This window comes from Dasypus novemcinctus, chromosome X (assembly GCF_030445035.2).
Source record: "Dasypus novemcinctus isolate mDasNov1 chromosome X, mDasNov1.1.hap2, whole genome shotgun sequence".
Taxonomy (NCBI): Eukaryota; Metazoa; Chordata; class Mammalia; order Cingulata; family Dasypodidae; genus Dasypus; species Dasypus novemcinctus.
This window is the reverse complement of record NC_080704.1, coordinates 186,805,682-186,833,014: the sequence shown is the minus strand read 5'-3', so window position 1 is coordinate 186,833,014 and position 27,333 is coordinate 186,805,682. Positions and strand designations below refer to the sequence as shown.

The 27,333-nt window shown below is 41.3% G+C and overlaps 2 protein-coding genes across 2 annotated transcripts in view; one reads left to right on the top strand and one right to left on the bottom strand.

Annotated features, from left to right (window-relative positions):
* F8 (coagulation factor VIII) overlaps nucleotides 1-27,333 on the top strand; it is a 382,001-nt gene that overhangs the window by 315,354 nt on the left and 39,314 nt on the right. The window contains exons 16-22 of the mRNA XM_058291449.2: nucleotides 304-516; nucleotides 2,404-2,632; nucleotides 2,845-3,027; nucleotides 6,524-6,640; nucleotides 8,156-8,227; nucleotides 9,869-9,954; nucleotides 22,934-23,089. Of these exons, the coding sequence (XP_058147432.1) occupies nucleotides 304-516; nucleotides 2,404-2,632; nucleotides 2,845-3,027; nucleotides 6,524-6,640; nucleotides 8,156-8,227; nucleotides 9,869-9,954; nucleotides 22,934-23,089 (1,056 nt within the window). The remainder of the gene's footprint in view (nucleotides 1-303; nucleotides 517-2,403; nucleotides 2,633-2,844; nucleotides 3,028-6,523; nucleotides 6,641-8,155; nucleotides 8,228-9,868; nucleotides 9,955-22,933; nucleotides 23,090-27,333) is intronic.
* F8A1 (coagulation factor VIII associated 1) overlaps nucleotides 26,286-27,333 on the bottom strand; it is a 4,763-nt gene continuing 3,715 nt past the window's right edge. Inside the window, 4 exon segments of the mRNA XM_071213248.1 lie at nucleotides 26,286-26,650; nucleotides 26,653-26,697; nucleotides 26,700-27,185; nucleotides 27,187-27,333. Coding sequence (XP_071069349.1) covers nucleotides 26,387-26,650; nucleotides 26,653-26,697; nucleotides 26,700-27,185; nucleotides 27,187-27,333 — 942 coding nt within the window. The 3' untranslated portion in view covers nucleotides 26,286-26,386.

Sequence of the window (27,333 nt, the reverse complement as noted above, 5' to 3'; positions counted from 1 at the left end):
GCGGCACCATTCCTGGGCAGGATGCACTTTCTTTTGCGCTGGGCGGCTCTCCTTACGGGGCACACTCCTTGTGCGTGGGGCTCCCCTACTCAGGGGACACCCCTGCGTGGCACAGCACTCCTTGCACGCATCAGCACTGTGCATGGGCCAGCTCCACACGGGTCAAGGAGGCCCGGGGTTTGAACCGCGGACCTCCCATGTGGTAGACGGACACCCTAACCACTGGGCCAAGTCTGCCACCCCTAAATTAAAGATTTTTAAGAGTCTAAAAGATGATGCTTGCTTTTTTTTTTTTCTCTGCAGGTGACTTTCAAAAACCAAGCCTCTCGTCCTTACTCCTTTTATTCTAGCCTTATTTCTTATGAAGAAACTCAAGAGCAAGGAGCAGAACCTAGAAAAAAGTTAGTGAAGCCTAATGAAACCAAAACTTACTTTTGGAAAGTGCAACATCATATGGCACCCTCTAAAGATGAGTTTGACTGCAGAGCCTGGGCTTATTTCTCTGATATTGATCTGGTAAGCAGATCTCCATTATGATGGCCACTTTCTGGTGCAAAGAAAATGGTCTTTATGTTCTGTTAAGAATTTTGGTGTTTATACTATGAGCAATGGGAAGCTTTAAATAGGGAGGTGACATCATATTTGTGTTTTTAAAATATCACTCTGGAGAACCAGCAAGATGGCGGCAGAGTAAGGCACTCCTAGAATCAGCTCCTGCTACAAGGCAGTTAGCAAACACCCACAGCTCTCTGGAGCTAGCTTAAGCCCCTGTTTGGGGGCTCCAGGAGACCATAAGAGCATCCTGCAACTTCCTTAAAGGAATGGAAGGAGGAGACTGCCCATCTGCAGAGAAGACTCTTAAGTAGAGGCTCCATGCCCCAGAGGCTGGTGCTCATCCTCCACTGGAGGCACAAGCCGCCTCAGGAGCTGTTCCACAGCTGGAATTGAAAGCTCCACTTCCCAAAAATGGGGGAGGAAGAGACGACTGGGCACCAATTTCAGCTACTGATGAGGAAACTCAGTGGGCTACAGTATAATCCTGAGAACAGCTAAAGTTTGAGCCTGCCCAAGTCAGAAAGAGGCCGGGAGCTGCTGTCTTAACTCCATACCTGGCACGAGGGGAAGCGGGTGGACTGAGGATCCCAGTGCTGGTGGGGACCGGCTTCTTTCCTTACAGATCAGAGTGCAACTCTAGCCTAGGCCCCAGCTCCACCTCTGGTGGGGAGGAAGCTACAGGGACCTGGGTCAGCCTCTCCAGGAAATTATCTGCCAAACCACAGAGGCCGGTGATTATCCTGCCCTGGTAGTGTGAGCCGCACCACGAGCTATTCTGTGACAGGAATTGGAAGCTCTAGTTCCCAAAAACATGGGAGGAGGAGACAGTTGGCTGTTGATTTTGGCTACTGATTGGTAGACTTGGCTAGCTAAGGAATAACCCTGGGAAGAGCTGGAGTGTCAATCTGCCCAAGTTGCAAAGAGGCCGGTGGCCACTATTTTGACTCTGCCCACAGCCAGAGGGGAAGCCAAGCTGACCAAATATCACAATGATGGTAGGAACCAGTTTCTTTCACCCAGATCAGCCTGCAGCCCTAGACTAGGCTTAAGCCCCACCTCTGGCAGGGAGGAGGCTGATGGGCCCTGAACCAGCCCATTCAGGTAACTGCAGGTACATCTGACTGGCACAGACAATAATCAGAAGTCTACTTGGGTAACTGCAGTCATCTTGGACCCGCACTGCATAGATTGCTGCCCACACCTGCAGCTCCATCCCCACCACAGGCAGGGGAGAAAGGGGCATGAAGCTTCATCAGTCTCTCTGGGCAACCACAGTCTAGGCCAGCACGACTTGGATTATTCCACACAGCTGTGACTCTGCCTCTACCCCTGGCAAAGGAGAAAGTTGGGAGAAGCTTCGTTGGTCCCTGGGGCAATGAGGGCAGCTTAAGCATACACAGCTGATAGCACCAATTACATCCATGGCTCCTACTGCACAATCAGCAAGGGAGAAAAGTCCTAAACTAAAGAGAAAAACTGCAACCAGAATAAATACTCTAGTAAGCCAGATGCCAAGACACCAACCAAAAATTACAATCCACACCAAGAAACAGGAAGCTATGGCCCAGTTAAAGGAACAAGATAAGCTTCCAAATGACATAAAAGAGTTGAGACAACTAATCACTTGTTCACAATTATTATTATACATTTATGTTTATGTATGAATGCTATACTTCAATAAATTAATTAAAAAGAAAATAATTATCACTTTGGAATCCACTGAAGAGAATAAATTGTACAGCAGGAAGATGTGGGGTGGGTTGGAGTGGCATATAATTAATGAGAAATCCACTCTGGTTCATAGGTAAGAGAGCTTATATTCATAAGATTGATGTTCTCCTTCCCCAGGAAAAAGATCTTCACTCAGGCTTGATTGGACCCCTTCTGATCTGCCACACTAATACCCTGAACCCTGTTCATGGGAGACAACTGATGGTGCAGGAATTTGCTCTGTTTTTCACTATCTTTGATGAGACAAAGAGCTGGTACTTCACTGAAAACATGGAAAGAAACTGCAGGGCTCCTTGCAATGTTCAGATGGAAGACCCCAGTTTTAAAAAGAATTACCGCTTCCATGGTAACATATCCCACACCCAAATATTACTCACTGTTAAATGCAACATATACTATATGTCATATGAGCCTTGAGCCAGAGTCTTGAACATTTTATGAATTGATATTATATATGTGGAATGGAATCCTGAGAAGCATCTATGTTTTGGGTGGGGTGGAGGGAAAGAAACCTCTACAATAGATTTTAGCAGCTTTCCCTGTGTTCTCCTTCTCCAGCAATCAACGGCTATGTAATGGATACACTACCTGGCTTAGTAATGGCTCAGGAACAAAAGATCCGATGGTATCTGCTCAGCATGGGCAGCAATGAAAACATCCATTCTATTCACTTCAGTGGGCACGTGTTCACTGTACGGAAAGAACAGGAGCATAAAATGGCAGTCTATAACCTCTATCCAGGTATGAGCTAGGTTGTGCTCTTTCTTCTACCCACTCTACTTATTGAGTACTTATTTTACGTGTATATGTTAAGCACTGGTCTAGACACTGGAGAAACAGTCAGTGAATAAACTCTCTTCTCTGCGGTAGCTTACTTTTTCAGGTATCCTTAACATTCAGAGAGAGAATAAATAAGCAAATGAACAAGATAATTTCAGATACAGATAAAGTGTTATAAATGAAATAAAGCAGAATAAATGGATAGCAAGTGTCACAGCACTTTCCTATGAAAAATGAATTTTTATGCCTTCTTCATTTTCCATCTCAAATCCCACATGATACCAACAGTTATCCAGAAAGTGAAGCAGACGTGGCTCAACTGTTAGAGCATCCGTCTACCATATGGAGGGTCCAGGGTTTGAGCCCCAGGGCCTCCTGACCCATGTGTTAAGCTGGCCCATGCTCAGTGCTGTGGCACACAAGGAGTGCCTTGCCACACAAGGGTGTCCCCGAGTAGGGGAGCCCCACACGCAAGGGGTGCACCCCACAAGGAGAGCTGCCCCACGTGAAAAAATGCAGCCTGCCCAGGAGTGGCGCTGCACACGGAAAGCTGACACAGCAAGATGACACAACAAAAAAGAGACACAGTTTCCCAGTGCTCCTGGATAATGCAAGTGGATGCAGAAGAACACACAGTGAATGGACACAGAGAGCAGACAATGGGGTGGGGATGGGGGGAGAGAAATAAATAAAAAATAAATCTCTAAAAAAAAAAGTTAGCCAGAGAGTGATTTCTTTATATATGTAAGCAGTATATTGATTAATCAATATTGTTTATCAAAATAGAACTTTATTTTAGCCCTCCACGATCCTTTTTAAAAGGGCTTAATAGTGGAGGTAAACACAGTTTCTGGGTGAAAATTCTGATAAGCTCTGTGACTTTTTTGCTTGCTCTTAAGTAATCAACAGGCCTGAAGTCACTTTACATTGTATTAGGCTGGTGCAAAAGGAATTGCAATTTCAGACCTTGAATTTTAAATCATTATAACTAAGCTCAAACTTATCCATATTAACCAAAATAGGAACCATTACAATCAACACATTTTTGCCAACGAGAAGTAAGTTTGTTTATTCCTGTACCTTAAAAATCCATGCTTTGGGATTCAACAAACTCTTGGAAAGTATTTTCTGCATCCTGTTGGTTGTGGAAGCATTTTCACTGCAAAAAAATCTGTTGAGATGCTTAAAGAAGTGGTAGTCAGTTGGCGAGAGGTCAGGTGAATATGGCAGATGAGGCAAAATTTGTAGCCCAATTCATTCACCTTTTGAAGCGTTGGTTTTGCGACATGCAGTCGGGCATTGTCATGGAGAAGAATTGGGCCCTTTCTATTGACCAATGCTGGCTGCAGGTGTTGCAGTTTTCAGTGCATCTCATCAATTTGCTGAACATACTTGTCAGATGTACTGGTTCCTCTGGGATTCAGAAAGCTCTAGTGGATCAGACTGGCAGCAGACCACCAAACAGTGACCATGACCTTTTTTGGGTGCAAGTTTGGCTTTGGGAAGTGCTTTGGAGCTTCTTCTTAGTCCAACCACTGAACTGGTCATCACTGGTTGTCCTATAAAATCCACTTTTCATCATACATCACAATCCGATTGAGATATGGTTCGCTGTTGTTGCATAGAATAAGAGATGACACTTCAAAATGATGATTTTTAAAATTTTTGGTCAGCTCATAGGAACTCACTTATTGAGCTTTTTCACCTTTCCAATTTGCTTCAAATGCTGAATGACCTTAGATGGCCAACATTGAGTTCTTCTGGTAACTTCTCGCGTAGTTGTAAGAGGATCAGCTCCAATGATTGGTCTCAATTGGTCGTTATTAACTTCGGATGGCCGGCCACTACGGTCCTCATCTTCAAGGCTCTCATCTCCTTTGCAAAACTTCTTGGACCACCACTGCACTGTACATTCATTAGCAGTTCCTGGCCAAATGCGTTGTTGATGTTGCAAGTTGTCTCTGCTGCTTTATGATCCATTTTGAACTCAAATAAGAAAATCACACGGATTTGCCTTTTGTCCAACATCATTTTCATAGTCTAAAATAAATATAAAATAAACAAGTAATAAGTCATTAGCAAAAAAATTAAGCAAGAAATGCACATTAAAATGATGTATAACAACCACATATATTTAAGAATGTATGCCAGTATCAAATGGCAAATTTAAACAATGTAAAACCGCAATTACTTTTGCACCAATCTAGCTCATCGTAAGTTATAATGTCTGTTGGAGATTTGGACCCGAAGGGTATCGGGAATGAAAGAAAGAGAAAAGGAGAGAGTGAAACAAAGAAATAAAGAGAGAACTGGGATCAGGGGGTCTGCGAGTAGTCACTCCTCAGACAACTTCATTTTCTACATGTGACATTATATATACTCAAACTATTGAGATAACAAGCAGTGAAACTACCCATTAACAAGACTCGTAAATTAAAGAACTTATCTCTAAGTACAAAGATTTAGTATTCCTTTCAAACTACAAAGTGTGTTTACTTGTATTTCTCCCTGCGCAGGACAGCTCTGTCCTGCTGACTCGAAAGGCTTAATTGCTGCATTCCTATGTTAAAAGCATAGCCATGGGAACAGCACGTCTCCCTTTGTGAGACCACCATGCCTCAGTTTCCAACAATGTCCACCCCAAGATATTTATAAAAATTCCGAACTTGATTTAACTTAAATCTCCCTTCCCTCAACTTGAGTCTGCATCAGGCTGGAAGTCTGCAATGAGTAAGCAAAACTGAGTCCTCTATTTCTCTATCTTGTGCTTATCATGTTTTCTCCCACCCCCTTGTTAGCTGCTGTGCTGAATTCCAGCATAAGGGTTAGGGAATAGAACCAATTCTAACTTACTTACAACCGGCACCATTGTTGTAAACTAACCTCACACTATCTGCAACTGGCAGATATTTAAAGCTGACTCATTCTCTCGCAGGACACTTTCAAGAACTCTTTAGAGGCTTCCTTTTGGGACCCTCTCATGAAATCCCCTTGATCTGGTTGGTTCCACATTTATTTTGGGTGATTACTTGTGACTCATTCCTCAGTCCCTCTGTATTTACCACCAGCTTCTTGCTGCAGGGGTTAATTTGTCCCTCTAAGTAGCCCTAATGGCCTGGACCCAAGAAGGTCTCACTCTCTCATAGGGATCCTATATCTGGTCAATGGGAAGCAAACCTCTTGCTCTGAAAAACCATGGGAGTGCAGGTCGACCCTTATTTTCTTCTCTCCACCACCAAAGCAGTCAGTCTCTCTCATTTCTTGGGGAATATTGCCGGTCAGGTCAGAACTCAATCTCCAGTAATGAGGTAACTGGAAGCGTCACATAACAAGTTCTTTGGATTTGAGGGTTTCAAAAGTGGTGGAACTGACTTTAAGAGATTTCTTTGATATTATGTATAATGTTCATTTTTTTAAATGAAAAGAAGTATTTTTTGTTTCTTTTGTTTTTGTTTAGGTGTTTTTCAGACAGTGGAAATGCTGCCATCCAAAGTTGGAATTTGGCGGATAGAATGCCTTATTGGCGAGCACCTACAAGCTGGAATGAGCACTCTTTTTCTGATATACAGCAAGGGTGAGTAGCACTGTGAGCAGAGACTCTGCCTAACCAGCTCACTTTTATACAGCTTCATTTCATCTTTTCCTCCTTCCTGGGATGGTTGCCTTCACCAATAAATAAATACAAACCATGACATATAGGTTAGTAGGAGATAGAACGTGGGCTGAGAATGGAAAGCTGACGATGAATATATGTAACATGTTTAATAAGGTGGACTGTAAATATGTGGAAATGGATAGAGTTGATGGTAACGCATTATAGTGAGTATAACTAACACTGCGGATTTATAAATGTGATTGTGGCTGAAAGGTCATCTAGGGAGATTAATGTCAATTGAAAGAAAGCTAGAGTATAACCTAGGGACTGTATAACAGTAATTAACAGTAAAAAAAAAAGATGATGAGTGTGGTTAATAGTACAAATATAAGAATGTTCCTCTATTACAAGGTGTTAAGAAAATGGAGCTACATAGGAAAAAGATAACTAAAGGTACATACAGACTATAGTTAACAGTAATATTATAATATTTTAAAGGCAAAGAAGGTACTATACCAAAGCTAAGGGTCAATAATGGGGGGTATAAATTGGTTTGGGATTTTTTTCTTTTGGAGCAATGAAAACGTTCTGAAATGGACTGAGCTGATGACAACACAACTCTGTGAAGGCAACTGAGTGCACACTTTAGATGGATTGTGCAAGGCAGGGGACCATACAACACAGTGAACCCTATGGTGAATGATGTACAAATATGAGAACATTCTCTCAGGAACTATAACAAATACACAATGCTAATACATAGAGTTAATAATAGGAGGGTATGTGGTGAAAATTCACGAAATATAAGCTATGGACTATAGATATCAGTTATATCGTGACAATGTTCTTTCATCATTTGTAATAAATGTGTCACAACAATGTAAGGTGTTCATAGTGGGGTCATGTATGAGACTCCTGTATGGTATGCATGATTGTTCTTTTAGAATTTGAAATTTAAAAAATAAATAAAGAAAGAAATACATGCCCACAATTTATTATCAAATTTAAAGTGAATATTGCTGGTAGAAATCATTAATCTTCAGAGGAGGACAGATAATCATGAAGCTTCAAACACATCGATCCTGAGGCTTTAAATATTCAACCAACTGATGCCAAAAATACCTCTCAATTTTAACAACTTGGCAAAGCTTCAAGACCTCCAAGAGAAATTTTTAGAAGTTAATTTTGATTCACTTACCAAATCTTACAAATATCATTTAGAAGAGTTTGGAGCTTTAATCATCAACATGTAAGAGAACCATTAGTCTACTTATGTATGAACCCTAGTTTCCTCAGCTGAAAATGTGAATAATTCATCTATCTGTTGAGTGAATTAAATGCAATAGTACAATAAATTATTTAGTATAATTCTTGGTATATAGTAAACACTAAAAATTGTTAGCATTTGTTGGTATTACCATTTTCACTGACTTATTCTTGTGAAGCTGAATTTTCTGCTCTTCTAGCTATTGTGTTCTCCTTGCTTGATTTCAGAGTGTCAGATTCCTCTGGGAATGGCTTCTGGACATATTAAAGATTCTCAGATTACAGCTTCAGGACAATATGGTAAATAATATTATTTTGTTCCAAGATTCTAGTATGATTTCATTTTTTTTTATTTCTGTTGGAGAGATTCAGATAACCAGTCCATCTCCATGGTTTATTACTTCAATTTCATAAATCCATCTCCTCTCCATTTCTGCGTGACATCTTAATTCAGGTCACCATTATTTCTCATCTGGGCTATGCCACTGCCTCCGAATGACCTCCCTTTCCTTCAATATTGTTCCCCTTGAGTCCATTCTTTTCAATAGAGCAGGACTATTTCTAAAGTATAAATCAAATCATATCACTTACTCACCTTAGCCCTCTCTGGAGCTTTCTGTTACATACAGAACGAAGTTCCAGATGGTTTAAAAAGACTTCTGTGACTGCGCTTTGCTAAACTCTCTGGCTTCATCTTTCATCCCTCACTGTCCTTGTACACAATCCTTCTGACATTTCCGAAGTACTTATTATTCCTGAGTATGCCCTGTCATTTTATGACTCTTTGCCTTTGTATACGCTGACTCCTCCATTTAAAAAATGTTCTTTCCATTCTTTTCCACCTTGAAAACCTTCTTCATCCTTCAAGACTCATTCCCAGCCTCCCCTCCTTTATAAAGATTTTCATAACTCTCCCCAAACCAAAAGGCAGAACCATTTTCTCCTATATTTTCTCACGGTATCATGTCTATGTACTGCTTTTCATACTATACTGTAACTGTCTCCAATTATGTCTGGTACAGAGGAAATACTCAGTAAACTTCCACACCCCTCATGTTTTACCCAGTGTTACAAGACAAAGGTGCTACCACATTGCCAAAAGGATACCTATGAACAGTTATGATAAAGTTTGAATAAGCTCTACAGAGATTTCTCAAACATTGTTTTAGAGTAGGGCTTGGCAAAATACAACCTGCAGACAAAATACAGCCTACCACCTGTTATTTTATGGCCTGCAAGCTAAGAATGGTTTCATTTTTAAATGGCTAAAAAATCAAAAGAAAAATAAAATTACGGGAAATTAAAATGTCAGTGTCCATAAATAAAGTTTATTAGAATACAACCATGCTCACTCTTTTACATGTTGCTTTCAGCTGCTTTTGCATGCTACAGTGGCAGAATTAGTAATTGCTACAGAGATCATATGATTTTTCACAACCTAGAACATTTACTATCTGGCTCTTTAAGAAAAATTTGCCAATTTCCATTTTAGAGAAGAAAAAATTTCCTTTGAGTAAAAGGATTTAAGGTTATATACCAAAATAGTAAAAAAAAAAAAAAAAAACAAATTCTGGGTGGGAGGATTGTTTTTATTTCTTTTATCTGTATTTTTGCTTATTTTTATTTTGCATTTTCTGATTTTTCTACAATGAACATCATTGTGTAAATAAAGATATAATAGTGTTTGGAGCTAGTAACAAACTGCAGTGTCAGCTAATTAGAGGTGCTATCCATCAACAAAATTATTAAATGTTATAAAATGGAATGGGCAAGGACAAGCAAAAACCCTTCAGTAGTAACTGATACTGAGCTATGAAGCCTGTATGCATTCTTTGTCTTCTCCACAAATAGGATTCGTTTTTCTCAAAAGAATAATTTAATCCCCAAGTGTCTAGGACCAACACAGCTGAATCTAACATCTTTCCCTTTTCTTGGGCATAGGGGAGTGGGCCCCAAAGCTGGCGAGACTTCATTACACAGGATCTGTCAATGCCTGGAGCACTAAGGATCCCTTTTCCTGGATCAAGGTTAGAAAAACTAATCAATGATAGGAAATGTATCACTTTCAATCATATCACTTCTTCTTGCAAGACACATATATGTATATACTATATATAATGTATGTATATATATACTGTATGAATATGTGTGTGTACCTCAATCATTCTCATCAACTGAAGAACATATGTCCCTTATGATTTGTAAAAAACAATCAGGAAGGAAAGACTTGGAAATAGAATTGAGTATGCCGATGAGTACTCTTTTTGTGTGTTGAATCTTTCTACTGGTATTAAAACATTTGAATTTTGGGGAGCAAATGTAGCACAAGTGGTTGAGTGCCTGCTTCCCGTGTACAAGGTCCTGTGATCAATCCTCAGTACCTCCTAAACAAACACATTTGAATGTTCTCTATAAGACCAAACTCACTATCTCCCAAGACTGTCAATTCTATTAGATGGTTCTGACTGTGTAAGTGTCCTTTAATCCTCCAATCCCCTTTATTTTAACATAAAAACAAATGACTCAATCTCCATTTCCTCTAGAACTGTGCTGTCCAACAGAAATTTAATGAGAGTGACCAATGTGAACCACATGTATATTTTACACTTTCTAATAGCCCCATTTAAAAAGGAAAGGTACAATTAACTGTAAAAATGCATGTTATTTAACCCAGCATATCCAAAAATCAGTCAGACTCTGTGATCCATTCAAGAACATATAGGAACTTTAAGCAGGGTCCTTCTAGAGTGCCAGACAAGAAACAGAGAGAAAACTTTTCTGCTTACAGGTTTGCTGTTAATCTTTATAACATGCCTTCTACTTCTGATACTTACAGCTAGGAAAGGGGAATTTTGTGTACAGGTTTTACCACATACTTCCCCTGCTTCCATCCTCTTCTCATACTGAAAGTGGAAGGGGCAAGCTTTCTTCTTCCTTTTCATAATTTGATGAGGAATTCCCCTATGTATTTTTTTCCTTTGCAAGATTGCATCTGCTCTTTTATTTCTTCTGAGGTGAAAAGAGTAAATAAGGAGCAAGGAAAGATAAACTAGCTTATAAAGAAGCAGACACAAAGAGAACGTCCATTAATGCCACATCAGCTTACCTCATTTTTTTTGTAGGCACTGCCTACTAATTATTTAATTTGAGATAACTGTTCACTGATGCCTAAGTATGCTGCTGCTAAACCATATGTTCTTCATCTTGTATCTCTGTGGTTTTCACTTTCAACTTTATATGTATCTCTGGGTAGTGACATCTTCATTTGTTTGGCTGTTGCATCTCATTATTTATTATTTGTAATGGCATACATATTTCGGTTTGGGGAATTATATCTCTCTCACAATACAAACTAGTGAGACTACGAATTGGAGTGCCTTTTCTATGGCTAGCCAAAGAACCCTTAGTGATATGTGCTGCTAAGTTCCCTCTTATCAGATTTGGCCCATTGTTCTAGCTTGTCAAAATTTGTCTTCCAAAGTATGTCCTCATCTTCCAAGTTTCACATTATTTCTGATTTTTTTAATACTTCACAAAAGCCATGATCAAAATACGAAAATAGACTGGTCAACCAAGATGGCAGCATAAGATGCTCCAGGGTGCTATAACTCCATAGAAAATTTCAACAACAAGCAAGAACTGGCAGCGCCATCTTCCACAGAACTCTGGAAAACAGTTAAAGCATTGCATCAAGAAAATGCAGCTTTAAAAACTGTAGGAGAAGCTCATGGCAACCTTCCTGAGACCTTCCCTTATCCCCAGCCCTGGATCAGTGTGGGGTCAGCATTGTGGGTCCCTAGCCCTGTTCTGGAGGGAGCAGAGTAACCCCTGGGCCCATGCTGGGGGACCTGTATGTTCAGTGCCAATCTGTCAGGTGGAAGCCTGAAAGACTGAAACAACAAACTCCTTTCTGGCTTTCCCTACCAGAACTTGCCCTGCAGGCAGAAGATACACAAAAATAGCTTCATCAAAATTAAAAACTTTTGAGACTTCTGAGAAGATAGAGGATTAGAGAGACACAGGACTCACTTTTCTCCCAGGAAATTAGGTAGAGGACAGGCAGAAACTGTCCAGACAACTGTTCTAGGACTTAGGACACCAGAGGAAGGCTGGACACCACCTAGAAGAGAGAGGGGCAAGGAAAAGGAGACTCAGTGGGGAAGACCTATGAGTAAAGCTGCAACTGCATCTGCTGGCACCCATCCCCCCACCACAGCACTGCAGATGGGTCCTGTGGCACCTGGCCAACAGCTACAGACTGAGGAAGTGGCAGGAGCCCATTTCCCTAGGAAAGGGGAGAGGGAGAGACTCAGCCTACAGCTCATGCAGCTTTTGGCCAGTGAACTTGGTCTGCTGTGCCCCATGGGTCACACATTTCCAGGTCAAGCAGTGCTGCAACACTCTTTTCCCTGGTGGCTGCCAGAGAACTAAAGGGAACCTGTCTTCTCAAACATTCTACCTACTGACCTACTGACTGGTCGCCGAATTGAAATTTAATTCCTCCCTGGGAAAAGGGAGGGTGCTGCCAGCCAAGGGAGGAGAGAAGCTTCTGAGTAAGTTTAATTTGTGAGGCTTGACTCTGAATAGCCTACCCTGAGAAGGAATTCTTCAGGACATTTTATCTGCACTGTCCACCAAGATAGGGTTCCAGTGAACACATTCCCTCCCAGGATTTGAGCAGAGAGGTCTGCCAAGGAGTGCCATCTGCTGGCAGAATAGGAAAGTGCACACAAAGAAGGAAAAAGTAAATAAATAAGACTTTTTAATACTTTTACTGCTTCCCTCCCCAAGGTCCTTGGAAACTTGCCTGCGCCCCATTATTGGGTCCATGGCCCTTGTTTGAGCAGTTAAACAGGGGCAATTTTAAATACCTAGAACAAATTGAACTAAGAATCAAAAAACCATGGTAGCCCACAAACGAACACAAAATCCCTAAGCAAGAGAAACTGAACATCAGAGTAAACGCACCATCATAATCAGATGCCTAGACATGAGAAAAAATTACAAGTCATGGTAAGAAAATGGAAGATATGGCTCAGGCAAAGGAACAAATCAAAATTCCAGATGAGACACAGGCTATGAAATAATTAATCAATAATATTCATACAAATCTCCTAAATCAAGAAGTTGAAGGACAACATGGCTAAAGAGATAACAGACATTAAGAAAACAGTGGCCACAGGAGTTGCTGAAGGCAGGGAAAGGGAAAAAGAGGTGTGATATTGGGGCATTTTCAGGACTTGGAGTTGTCCTCTGTGATATTGCAGGGACAGATGCAGGGCATTATATATCCTGCCATAACCCACTGAACGGACTGGGAGAGAGTGTAAATTATAATGCAAACTATAATCAATACTGTGTAGCAATGCTCCAGCATGTACTTATCAAATGCAATGAATGTACCACACTAATGAAAGAAGCTGTTGATGTGGGAGGAGTGGGGGGTGTGGGGAGTGAGGTATATGGGAACCTCTTTATTTTTTAATGTAATATTTTGTGTGATCTATGTATCTTTTTTTAAAAAGATAATAAAAATGGGAAAAAAGAAGACATTGGGAAAACACAATGAAGAATTTGAAAGCTTGAATAGAAAAATAACAGCGCTTATGGAAATGAAAGACACAATAGGTGAGATTAAAAGTATGCTACAGGAGATTGCAGCAAGATGGCGGCGGAGTAAGGCGCTCCTAGAGTCAGCTCCTGCTACAGGGCAGTTAGCAAACACCTAGAGCTCTCTGGAGCTAGGTGAAGCACCTGTATGGGGGCTCCAGGAGGCCAGAAGAGCACCCTGCCACATCCTTGAAGGAATGAAAGGAGGAGACTGCTCATCTGCAGAGAAGACTCGTAAGTGGAGCGCTCCACACCACAGAGGCCAGTACCCATCCTCCACTGGAGTCACAAGTCACCTCAGGAGCTGTTCTGAGGCTGGATTTGGAAGCTCCATTCCCAAAAATGGGGGAGGAAGAGATGGCTGGGCACCAGCTTCAGCTACTCATGAGTAAAATTCAGTGGGCCACAGTATAATCCTGAGAACAGCTAAGGTTTGAGCCTGTCCAAGTCAGAAAAAGGCCAGGAGCCACCATCTAAAGTCCGCGCCTGGCCTGAGGGGAAGTGGCATAGACTGAGGATCCCAGTGCTGATGGGGACCGGCTTCTCTCCATCCAGGTCAGGTTGCGGATCTAGCCTAGGCCACAGCCCCACCTCCAGCAGGGAGGAAGGTGCGGAGACTTGTACCAGCCTCTCCGGGAAATTGCCGGCCAAGCCGCAGGGGCCGGTGAGTGTCCTACTCTGGTGGTACAAGCTGCCGCAGGAGCTGTTCTGTGACCGGAATTGGAAGCGCCCTTTCCCAAAAACAGCGGAGGAAGAGACAGTTGGCTGCTGATTTTAGGTACTGATAGGTAGACTCGGATGGCTCAGGAATAACCTTGGGAACAGCTGGGGTATGAATTTGTCCAAGTTGGAAAAAGGCCGGTGGCTGCCATTTTGACTCCACCCCCAGCCTGAGAGGAAACCGGCCTGACCAAATATCACAATGATGGTAGGAACTGGTTTCTTTCACCCAGATCAGCCTGCAGCCCTGGCCTAGGCTTCAGTCCCACCTCTGGCAGGGAGGAGGCTGGCTAGCTCAGCACCAGTCTATCCAGGTAACTGAAGTTACCTTTGGCTGGCACAAACTGAATAATTAAAAGTCTACTGAGGCACCTGCGGTCATCTTGGACCTACACTGCATAGATTGCTGCCCACACCTGCAACTCCATGCCTGCCCCAAGCAAGGGAGAATGGGGTATGAAGCTTCGTCGGTCTCTCTGGGCAACCACAGTCTAGGCCTGCATGACTTGAATTATTCCACACAACTGTGACTCTGTCCCTATGTCTGGCAAAGGAGAATGTTAGGAGAAGATTCATTAGTCCCTCGCACAATGAGGGCAGCTTGACCCTCCTCAGTTTAGAGCAACAGTTACATCCTTGGTTCCTACTGCACAACTAGCAAGGGAGAAAGGGCAGGAAGCCCTAAACTAAGGAGAAAAACTGCATCCAGAATAAATACTCTAGTAAACCAGATGCCAAGACACCAACCAAAAATTACAATCCACACCAAGAAACAAGAAGCTATGGCCCAGATAAAGGAACAAGATAAGCCTCCTGATGACATAAAGGAGTTGAGACAACTAATCATAGATGTTCAAACAAATCTCCTTAATAAATTCAATGAGATGGCTAACTAGATGAACACAAAGAAGAATTTGAAAGCATAGAAAAATAGCAGATCTTATGAGAATGAAAGGTGCAATAAATGAAATTAAAGAAAACATTAGAATCATACAATAGCAGATTTGAGGAGACAGAAGAAAGGATTTGTTAGCTTGAAGAAATGGCCTCTGAAAGTGAATGTACAAAAGAACATATGAAGAAAAGAATGGAAAAAATTGAACAAGGTCTCAGGGAACTAAATGACAGCTAGAAATGTGTAAACATACAAGTCATGAGTGTCCCAGAAGGAGAAGAGAAGGGAAAAGGGGCAGAAGGAGTATTTAAAGAAATAATGTTAGAAAATGTCCCAACCCTATTGAAGGACATAGATATCCATGTCCAAGAAGTACAATATACTCCCATCTGAAAAAATCCGAATAGACCAACTCCGAGACAAATACTAATCAGAATGTCAAATGCGAAAGACAAAGAGAGAATTCTGAGAGCAGCAAGAGGAAAGCAACGCATAACATATAAGGGATACCCAATAAGATTAAGTGGTGATTTTTCACCAGAAATCATGGAGGCAAGAAGACACTGGTCTGATATATTTAAGATACTATGAGAGAAAAACTTTCAGCCAAGAATTTTAAATGCAGCAAGACTGTCTTTCAAAAATGAGGGCAAGATTAGAATATTCACAGATAAACAGAAACTGAGAGAATTTCTAAGAAAGATTTTCAGGAAATACTAAACGGTGTGCTAGAGCCTGAAATAAAAGACAGGGGAGAGAGGCCTGGAAGAGAGTCTTGAAATGAAGATTATGTCAATAAAAGTAACTAAAAGTGTCAAAAGAGTGGTAAAAATAAAATACATCAGATAAAACTCAAGTAGTCAGGAATAAACTTATCCAATGATGTAAAGCCCTTGTATTCAGGAAACTGCAACCCAATGTTAAAAGAAATCAAAAAAGTCCTAAATAACTGGAAGAACATTCCATGGTCATGGATTGGAAGTTTAAATATCATAAAGATGACAATTCTATTCAAATTGATACACAGATTCAAAGCAACCCTGATAAAAATTCCACCAGCATTAAAAAAAATTGAAAACACAATTAGCAAATTTATTTGGAAAGGTAAAGAGTCCCGAACAGCTGGAAACATCATAAAAGGAAAAGCAACCCTCATCTCCAGATTTTAAATCATACTACCAAGCTATAGTCATAAAAACAGCATGGTACTGGCATAAAGATAGATACATAGACCAGTGCAACAAAACTGATGGTTCAGAAACAAATCCTCACATGTATGGTCAAGTGATTTTTGACTAGCCTATCAAACCCACACAGCTCAGGCAGAGCAGTCCATTCAGCAGAATGGTGCTGAAAGAACTGGATATCTAGAGCCAAAAGAAGGAAAGAGGACCTCTGTCTCACACCTTACCAAAAAGTAACTCAAAATGGATCAAAAACCTAAAAAGAAAAGCAAGAACCATAAATCTTCTAGAAGAAATTGTAGGAAAATATCTTCAAGACCTGGTGGTAGGTGGTAGACTCTTAATGGAGATAAGAGTAGGACTGAGATGGACTACTGATGTTTAATGTAGGTAGAAGTTTTAATAAGCTTTAATGTAAAAGTGAAGAAATGTATAGAATGGATAGTTAAAATAGTAATAGCTAGTTTATAAAAAGGGATGTGGCTGAAAATGGTAGTCTAGGGATGTAAATGCCAATTAACAGAATGCTAGAGAATAATCTAGGAACTGAATAGCACAGTAAACCAAGAGGTGGATGAGAATTGTGGTTGATGGTACAGATGCAAGAGTGTCCTTTGTGAGCTAGAGCAAATGTATATCACTACTGCAGGTTGGTGGGAATGCATGGGGAAAATACAACTGGAATGACCTGTGGACTGTGGTTAGCAGTAATAATATAATATTCTTGCATCTATGCCAAAGATATACTGTGCTGATACTGGGGCAATATGGAAAATGTGAGCCAAATGGACATGACCATGGTAACAATCAGATGATATTATCTTATCTGTAACAAATGTTCTTCCACCACAGTATGGTGTATTAATAGAAGGGTGTTGCTTGGGAATTCTGCATATATGCATGATTGTTTTATTTGTTTACACCTTCTGTCATAAAAAATATATTTAAAAAATAAAAAGGTGTGTTTGGGGAAAAACACACCAAATGCAAGATAAGGACTATAATTAGTAGTAGTAAGATTTTGACAATATTCTTTCATAATTTGTAACAAACATCTCATGACAATGCAAGGTGTGGTGGAGAGTTGATATATGGGACCCCTGTATGACATTATGTATGTTTGCTTTGTAAGTTCACAACTATTACTATACACTTATTGTTTATGTATGTTTGTGTGGGGGTGATATATTTCAATAAATTAATTTTAAAAATACACTACAGGCATAAAAACAGCAGATTTCAAATCATAGACAAAAGAATCAGTGACATAGAAGACAGAACAGCTGAAATTGAAAAGAGAAAAGAATAGAGAGAAAAAAAATGGGGAAAAAATGAGCAGGTGCTCAGGGAGCAGGATGATATCACCAATTGCACCAACATACATGTCATGGGAATTACAGAAGAGAAAGAGAAGAAAAAGGGGGCAGAAAGAGTATTTGAGGAAATAATGGCCAAAAATTTCCCAACTCTCATTAAAGGCATCAATATACATTTCCAAGAAGCATAGCATACTCCAATCAGAAAATATCCAAATAGACCTACTCTAAGACATATACTATTCAGAATGGCAAATGCCAAAGAAAAAGAGAAACTTCGAAAACCAGCAAGGGAGAAGTGAAACATCATATACAAGGGACACCCAGTAAGATTTAGTGCAGATTTCTCACCAAAATTTAAAACTTTTGTGCATCAAAGTCTTCATTCTGAAAGTAAAAAGACAACTACAGAATGCGAGAAAATATTTGGAAACCACATATCCAGTAAGGGTTTAATAAGCAGAATATAAAAAGAAATCCTACAACTCAACAACAAAAAGACTATAACCCAATTAAAACCTGTACAAAAGACTTGGGTAAATACTTCTCCAAAAAACATATACAAATGGCTAAGAAATACATGAAAAGATGTTCAACACTATTATCCATTAAGGAAATGCAAGTCAAAACCACAGTGAGATACCATTTCACACCCACTAGAATGGCTACTGTATTAGCCAAAGGAGTGCTGATGCAAAATACTGGAAATCTGTTGGCTTTTAAAGAGGGTATTTATTTGTCAATAGAAGCTTACAGTTACCAGGCCATAAAGCATAAGTTACTTCCCTCACCAAAGTCTGTTGCCATGTATTGGAGCAAGATGGCTGCTGATGTCTACAAGAGTTCGGTCTGCCTTCTTCCTCTTAAGGCTCTGTAGTCCCAGCTTCTTCCAATATCAGCTGTAAGCTGGGATAAGTCTCTCTCTCTCCTGGGGCTCATTTCTCTCTGAGCTCAGCTGCTCTGCTCTCTCCACAAGACCAGCTGTGAACTATCAGGCAAATGCTCATCTCTTCCCCAGGCCTCTGCTGTGTCTAATAGAGCCTCCTCATGTATCTGCTTCTCTGTGTACTTACTTACTGGGGGCTCCAGCTTCAAAACTCCAACTAACTCCCATGCCTTGTCATTTTCATGTCCTACTGACATGCCCAATCAAAGCCCTAATCATAATTTAATTACACTCAGAGGAATAGACCAGTTTACAAACATAATCCAATATTTATGTTTGGAATTCATAAGCAATGCCAAACTACTACAGATACTATTAAGTAAAAGAGAATATACTTGGAGAAGATGTAAAGAAATAGGAGCACTCATTCATTGTTGGTGAGAATGTGGAATGGTTCAGCCACTGTGGAAAACAGTTTGGTGGTTCCCCAGAAAGTTAATATTACCATATTATCTGGCAGTCCCACTTTTGGAATATACCCAAAGGAATTGAAAGCAGAGACTCGTACATAAATTTGCACCCTGATGTTCATAGTGGCATTATTCACAATTGCCAAAAGATGGAAGCCCCCAAATGTCTATTAACCAATGAACGGATAAACAAAATGTGGTATATTCCTGTGCTTATGTACCACATGACATCACCACCTTGCTTACTGCCTCATAGAGAGATTTCTTAAAGTCACACTCATACTGGGTTGGATACATAGCTGAACATATTGAAACTTTAGTTGCCAAAATGCCCCAAGGTGTCCATTATAAAATCACAAGATGTCCACTAGAAAAATCACAAGAATACGATGAACTAGATAATACTGGCAGTTTGCCAAGCATTCGTCAGTTCAGAATGTAAATAGAAAAGTCAGCAAGACTTTTAAAAGCTGTTAGAAGGTACAATATCCAGTGGTCCAAAAAAGAACTCTCATAAGCTATGTGAAGAAATGGTGCAGGTTGATTCAACAAAATCATGATTTTTGTATCTGATGCTTTCAGTTGTTTATACTACAATAGCAAAAGGAAAAAAATGGTGTCTCTTCAATTGGGAATTCCATCTAATCTGGGAAAAGACACACTGATGCAGCTGTTGAATTCCTCCTCACTCTCTGTCCTGTTACCTTGCTTCATTTTTCTCCTGCACTTATCACTATTGGACACCATAGATAAACACACACACTACATACATACATAGTAGCCTGTTTCTTCACCTAAAATGTAAGTTCCATGAGGTCAGGACTTTTTCTATTTTTTTTCTTTTCTTTTCTTTTTTTTAACAGAAGCTTTAGATTACATAAATGTTACAAAAAAATATAAAGGATTCCCATATGCCCCACTCCCTTCCCCTCCCACACTTTCCCATATCAACAACATCCCTCATTAGTGTGGTACATATATTACAATTGAGGAATACATATTGAAGCCTTGCTACTAACCATGGATTACAGTTTACATTGTAGTTTACACTCTGTCCTGCACAACTTTGTAGGTTATGACAAAATATACAATGGCCAGTATCCGTCACTGCAGTGTCATGCAGGACAACTCCAATGTCCCAAAAATGCCCCCATATTATACCTATTCTTCCCTCTCCCATTCCTCAGAACCTCTGGTGGCCACTGCCTTTTTATCAATGATAAGAGTTCTTCCATTGCTAGAATAATAATGTCTATAGTAGAATAATAATAAGTCTACTTTAGTCCGTTGTTCATTCCCCAATCTTGAGGATTTGGGGATGGTGATGCCCGCTCTGCTTCTAATTGAGAGGGAACTTAGATCTTATGGGTCAGGTGAATGGAACTATTTTGCTTGTGGTTGCAGACACCCTCTGTTCCTTGGGGTGGGTATTATCCATCATCATCTCCTTGTTAATTGCCCTGGGTGAGTCCAGTGAATTGGAGAGTAGGTGTCGCAATTTCTGCTGAAATTCAGGGCTTAACTGGCATATGGACAGATCAAAGATTTAAGTCTCTGGGACATATATTTATCAAGTATAGTACTAATTATAGTCAAATAAAAGGGGCAGAAGAGCCATGTATAGAGAACCTATAAATGAGTCTAACTCTGTTACACTGGGGAGCATAAATTCCAAAGTAAGGCCCATTGACAGCGTGCCAAATTCCTGAGCTATCTGCCCTGGGTATAGTGTCTAAATGTCTCTAGAGCTCTCAGGATCCCTGCTATTTGAGGCACTGTTTACTGTGGCAGTCAATGAGATCCTGCTGAGACTTGCATAAGCATAACCTCTGGAATGACCTCCCAATTCACTTTGAAATCTCTTAGCTATAAAAACTCATTTGTATTTACCATTTCCCCCTTTTTGTCAAGGTCTCTATCCAGATGCATTGCTAGTTGGTACTTGGTAATAATCCCTCAATGCCAGGGAGGCTCATATCCGGATGTCATGTCACATATCGGGTGGAAGGTTGTGTGCTTAAATGCTGAGTTTGGCTTAGAGAGAGGCAGGACCTTTTTCTTTTTCTTTTTAATTTTTTATTCATTTTTTTAAAAAATATTACATTCAAAAAATATGAAGTCCCATTCAACCCCACCGCCCCCACTCCCCACTCCCCCCACAGCAACACTCTCTCCCATTATCATGACACATCCATTGCACCTGGTAAGTACATCTCTGGGCATAGCTACACCCCATAGTCAATGGTCCACATTATAGCCCACATTCTCCCACGTTCCATCCAGTGGGCCCTGGGGGGATCTACAATGTCCCGTAGTTGTCAGTGAAGCACCACCCAGGACAACTCCAAGTCCCGAAAACGCCTCCCCATCTCATCTCTTCCTCCCATTCCCCGCACCCAGCAGCCACCATGGCCACCCTTCCCACACCAATGCCACATTTTCTCTGTGGACATTGGATTGGTTGTGTCCATTGCACATCTATGTCAAGTAGGGGCTTAGATTCCACATGGATACTGGATGCAATCCTCCTGCTTTCAGTTGTAGGCACTCTAGGCTCTGTGGTGTGGTGGTTGACATTCTTTAACTCCATGTTAGCTGAGTGGGGTAAGTCCAATAAATCAGAGTGTAGGAGCTGAAGTCTGTTGAGGCTCAGGGCCTGGCTATCATATTGTCAGTCCAGAGATTCAAATCCCCTAAATATATCTTAAACCCCAACACCAACTACAATTCCAGTAAAGTAGCATGAAAGTCTTGTGAAAAGAGATCCCATCTGAGTCCAGTTCCATCACGCAGAAACACCAGCTCCAAAGAAAGGACCTTTTTCTTGTTCACAACTCTATTACCAGTACCTAGAAGAGTGCTTGGCACACGGTAACTCTTCAAAAAATATTCTTTGCATGAATGAATGAAACTTAATCAACTGAAGGAGACAGTCATTAAGCACAAGGGTCATGACCAGTCCAATGTGAGTGAGCCAGGCATCTGTGAAAAATGTTAAGTTTGAGTTGCTTGTTATGGCATTAAGTGATCCCACAGTTCCTATAAAAGATAACCCTTGGATTCTTGTTTGGTCCATGCCCTCTTCTTTGAAAACCGACCATTCCTTACCACTCTGCCATTATTCACTCATTTATTCAAAAGCATTTGTAAGCTTAAGTATTATATCAGATACCATGTTAGATGCTGGGGCTAAAAAAAAAAAACATTAAAGTTAACATTTATTAAGTGTGTAGTATGTGCCAGGCACTGAACTCAGCACAGTATTAATTCCTCAATACAGTATTAATTCCTTAATACTCATGATAATCTTTAGCGGTAAATGCTATTGTTATATCCACTTTATAGATGAAGAAACTGATTTTCAGAGACATTAGGTAACAAACAGGTGCACTGCCTTAAGGATCTCACTTTAATAAGGAATGCAGACAGGCAAAACAAACTTTATAAAATGGTGCAATAATTTGCTATAATGAATTTATATTCAAAATGAAGTGGAAGCATAGAAGATGTAGCACTAAATTTAGGCAAGTCAGGGCAGGCTAACCAGGAGAGATCACTTCTGAAATAACTTGAAGGATGCATAACAGTTTATCATGTTGGATTGGGGGCTAGTCTGGGAGAGGGGAGGAAACTGACTTTGGCTTGGCTGAGACTGAGGTGTGGGCAAGGCATTAAGTTATATGAGACCATATGTGCAGCAAAAATGATGTGTGTAGAGGAAATGGAGGGGTTCAACGATTTGGAAGTGGCCTGGTTTGCTAGTTCTCACCACTTATACCACTGCTTCCCACACATGTCCACATTTCAACATTGGTTCCTATTTCACCTGCACATCCAGAACATCTATATCAATGAAGACTTTTTCTGAGCCAATAATTAATTTCAGGATTAAAAATGGATTAAAATAAAATGTTTTCGTTGGTAGGTGGATCTGTTGGCACCAATGATTATTCATGGCATCAAGACCCAGGGTGCCCGCCAGAAGTTTTCCAGCCTCTACGTCTCTCAATTTATCATCATGTATAGTCTTGATGGGAAGAAGTGGCAGACTTATAGAGGGAATTCCACTGGAACCTTAATGGTAAGTAATTAGTCCTTCAAGAGAATTAATGAACCCTACAAAGAGCTTTTGACAGGTTTCAGATGTGGGGCAAACACTCTAGTTTCTGCAATCTTAACTCAAAAAAGTGTTTTCCACCTTATTGGGAGTAGGAGTAGTTGTGAATATATGAACAAAGAAAAGTAGTAGCACCAAAAATCTCAAAGATGTCAGAAATGAGGAGATGCTCTAATGAAAAACATATGAGGTTCAGGACTAGATGGATTGATAAGATGGTGAGTTTATGGATATCCTAGGTTTGAGGTGATAGTGGGACAACAAGTTTGAAATTTCCAGCAGGCAGTAGATGAAAGACCAAGCTTATGGGGTGAAACTATGGATGGAAATGAAGATTTTCATCTTCTACATAAAAGAATGGGCAAAACCTTGGGAACTGATTAGTTTTCTAGGGGGTGAGATCAAGACTCTTGCCAGTCGTTCCTTTGTAATTCCTCTAGCTCTTCCTTGTTTTCCATTTATACTGCTGTTACCTTAGCCCAGATCCCTATCACCTCTAACTTGGGCCTATTATGTTACACACCTAACTAATCCTCCCCTGCTTCTAGTCTCTTCTCTAGTAAAAGTTGTACATCATTTTCAGGATAATAATGCTATCAGTCTCTGCCTAAAACCTTTTATTGTCTTCAGAAGTCCTCAAACTATCCTTGTGCAAGGTATCTTCTCTTTGCTCCTTTATATCAATTTTCCTGCTTCTTTGCCCTGTTACTTGTTCTGTAACACTGGTCTGTATGGAATATATAAACAAACTACTTTGCCTTCTAGCTTGTGTTTGGGTTTCACCAATAGGGAGCACTGGCAAGAGATGAGAGGAAGAGAGGATAGTAAGATCAGGATATTTATTCTCCTGGCACCATCCTTGCCAAGTTTGCTCTGTCTCTCCAGTTACTGTTGCTGAGTACCAAACCACTCCAAATTTAGTATATAACAATCATTTTTCTTGTTCATGCATTCTGTGGGTCCAGACTTTGAAGAGGGCACAGCAGGGATGGTCTGTCTCCTCTCCACAATGTCTAGGACCTTATCTGGGAAGATTCAACAGCTGGGGCTGGAATCATCAGGAAACATCTTCACTTGCATAGCTGATGCAGTTTGCTAGAACAGTATATAGGGCTGGCTGTTCCCTGGAGAACATTTAAATCACTTCTCCATGAGACCTGGAACTCCTTATAGTATGGAAGTCTAAAAGGTAGTCAGAATTCTTACATGGTATTTTAGGGGTTCCAAGTGTGAGTGTTCCAGCTAACAAGGTGGAGACTAGATCACCTTTTCTGACCTTGTCTTGGAAGTCATGCTGCATCATTTTAAGTACATCTTGGTTATAAGCAAGTCACAAGTCCACCCAGATTCAAGAAGGGACATAGATCCCACTTTTCAATAGGAGGAATGTCAAAGAATTTGTGGTCATTTTTAAACCACAACACTACCCAATTTTCTGCTCCTTCTCATCCCTTCAGGCCTAGGTGAGGTAATAGCCCCTACTATCTGCCCCCACCTTCCTAACTAGTATCTTTACTTAATCTTCCTCAAATTATCCTAATTTCAGTGTGCCCTATTTCCTTCTGGGACCTGGTTTCATACAGTTCCCTTGGTCTTTGTCATAATAAAAAACCCAAGGAATTCAAACATCTCGACATCCCACAGAACATCACGGCAGTCTAATCATTTATGACACTGTGCTGACAGGACCTAGTAAATGCGAAATAACAATCACCTTAAATGCTGTGAGAATATGTGTGTTGTGTTAACAAATAAGACTATCTTGTTCTTGATTTTAACAGGAATGCAACCCATGTTTCACTATTAAATATAATATTCACCGTTAGTTTCAAACAAGTATTTATGTATTTATGAAGTGTCCTTCTGTTCCTATTTTATTTAGAATGGCTGTTGAATTTTATCAATGTTTTTTCAGCATGTTTGATATGATCACATTTCTTCTCTTTCTTATTGTCATGCTGTACTTACATTCGATGGTGCACTGGCAAATATTTAACAATTTGTGGGGGAAAAGGGGCATGTCTTACTTTTCCATGTACATAGACAAATATCATGTAATGGGTTGGTTTAAACAACAGGAATTTATTGGTTCATGGTTTTCAGCAAGAAGTCCAAAATTGAGATGTCACCTTGAAAGCTTTCTCCTGGAAGAATGTGGCATTACTATACTGTAAATAACTTCAGCCAACAGGATGCATTTTCTGGAGTGTTTGAGAATAAGGTTATATTTTGAGAAGTTATTAAGATTCTCAAAGCTGTAAATTTATACACACACACACACCTAAATTGGACCAAAAAACCCTTGGAAATTTAGTGTTTTAAAATGGGAAGCCATCAAACTTTTGGTGGACAAGGATAGGGCACTGCTTAATCACACAATACCTAAGAGTCACTCTGATTTTACACATTTGAACTAAATAAAAGCCTGCAGAAAGACTTCTATTACAAATAAATATAATCTAGATTACATATAGCTATGACAAAACCAGCACTGGGAATTCCAAAGCAAACAGACACATTTGCACAAGAACCATTGTACTGCACCTATTAGAATGAGAACTGCATCTCAAATTATCTCTGCAGATTCTTCGCCAGGTATAGCACGCATACTAGGGAGACAATAAATTTCAAATGAACACATCTTGGAGCTGAAAGAGAACCATCTGGTTCTGCTTTCTGCCTCCTGAAAAGTCTGTAGGATATTCACGTTTTACAGATGAGGCAAATCTAAACCACAAGAGTACAGGATAAATTCATCATGGATTTAGGGTTGTGAAAGCAAAAAGTTGTAAGGAATAAAATTATTTCTATGAAATACATGCATGGGGCAGATGAAATAAGGGAGAAACTTGGTGATTGCAAAAGACATAGAAATACACTAAGGAATCAGAGTAACAGTAAAACCATATAGCTTCAATACTTAAACAGCTCTCCATAATAAAATACCCACTATAAAACAAAGATGGGGAGGTTGGGTGGAAGAAGAGGAAGTGGATAAAAGGGATTTTCATCTTTATGTAGCAGGTTTTTGGAAAAGAGCCACATCAACCTCGATTCTATCCTAACGTTTTGTTTTGATTTTTCATCCTACTCTTCTGGAAATAAGACTTCTGGGATAGCAATCCTTATTCCTACGGGGACAACAGAACGAACATAAATGTAGAACGAAGATAAACTTCTTTTATTTTCCTCCATATGCAAAAGAGGATGCATGAGGTTTGATAAAAGGAAAAAAAAAAGTCATTTGGTTAATGTGACTGATCAGATCCCCTGTCCTGAGGGGGAGATGGTTTCTTGCAGAACTAGGTGAAGGAGGTGGTTCTGCTCAGCACTCAACAGCGGCCACATCTCCACCTGGAGCGACTTGACGGCTTCGGTGTCCTTTTCGTGAGTCGCCATGACCAAAGACTGAAGCAGCAGAAAGAGCTCCTCGGGAAGCTGGCCACTGCCCTCCTGCCCGTGGTTGTCAAAAGCCTCCCAGGAGTACTTCTCCAGGGTCTGGGCGTGCTCGGGCAGTGCTCGGGCAACAGCTTGGCAGGCGGTGGCTGCAGGAGGAGCTGCAGCAGCACACGCGCGACACCTCGCAGCGGACCAGCACGTCCGAGAAGGCGCCTAGTGCAGTGGGAACGGGCGCCACGGAGACGGCGTTAGGAGGGAGCGGCGCCGACGCCGGGCCGGGTCCCGGCTGAGGGCCTGGAGGAGGCGGCGGCGGCGGCGGCGGCGGCGGCGGCTGCACCGGGTGGCTGCCGTGCTCCCGCGCGAGACTCTGCATGCGCGTAAAGACCGCCAAGGCCCCGTTGTAGTCGCGCGCCAGCAACTGGCAGGAGGCGGCCTCGCCGAGCGCCTGCAGCGCGGCCAGAGGGAGCTGAGGCAGCTGGAGCTGGGCGGCTCGCTGGAAGTGTCCGGCGGCGGCGGCGGGCTGGCCCAGGTCGCGCAGGGCGGCGGCGAGCTCGAGACAGAGGGCCGCGGCGGCGGCCGGCTGGCCCAGCTCGAGGTGCAGGCGCACGGCGGCGCCCAAGGCGCTGGCGGCGGCCTGCAGCGGCTCTCCGTAGGCGGCGGGGGCAGGCCAGGCGCTGGCGCGCGTCGCGCTCCTGCAGCAGGAAGAGGCGGGCGGCCTCGGTCAGCGCCAGCGCCTCCCCCGGCGCGTGGAAGAGCGCCTGCTGGCAGCGCGCCACCGCCAGCTGGCACCAGGCGGCGTACGGGAGGCA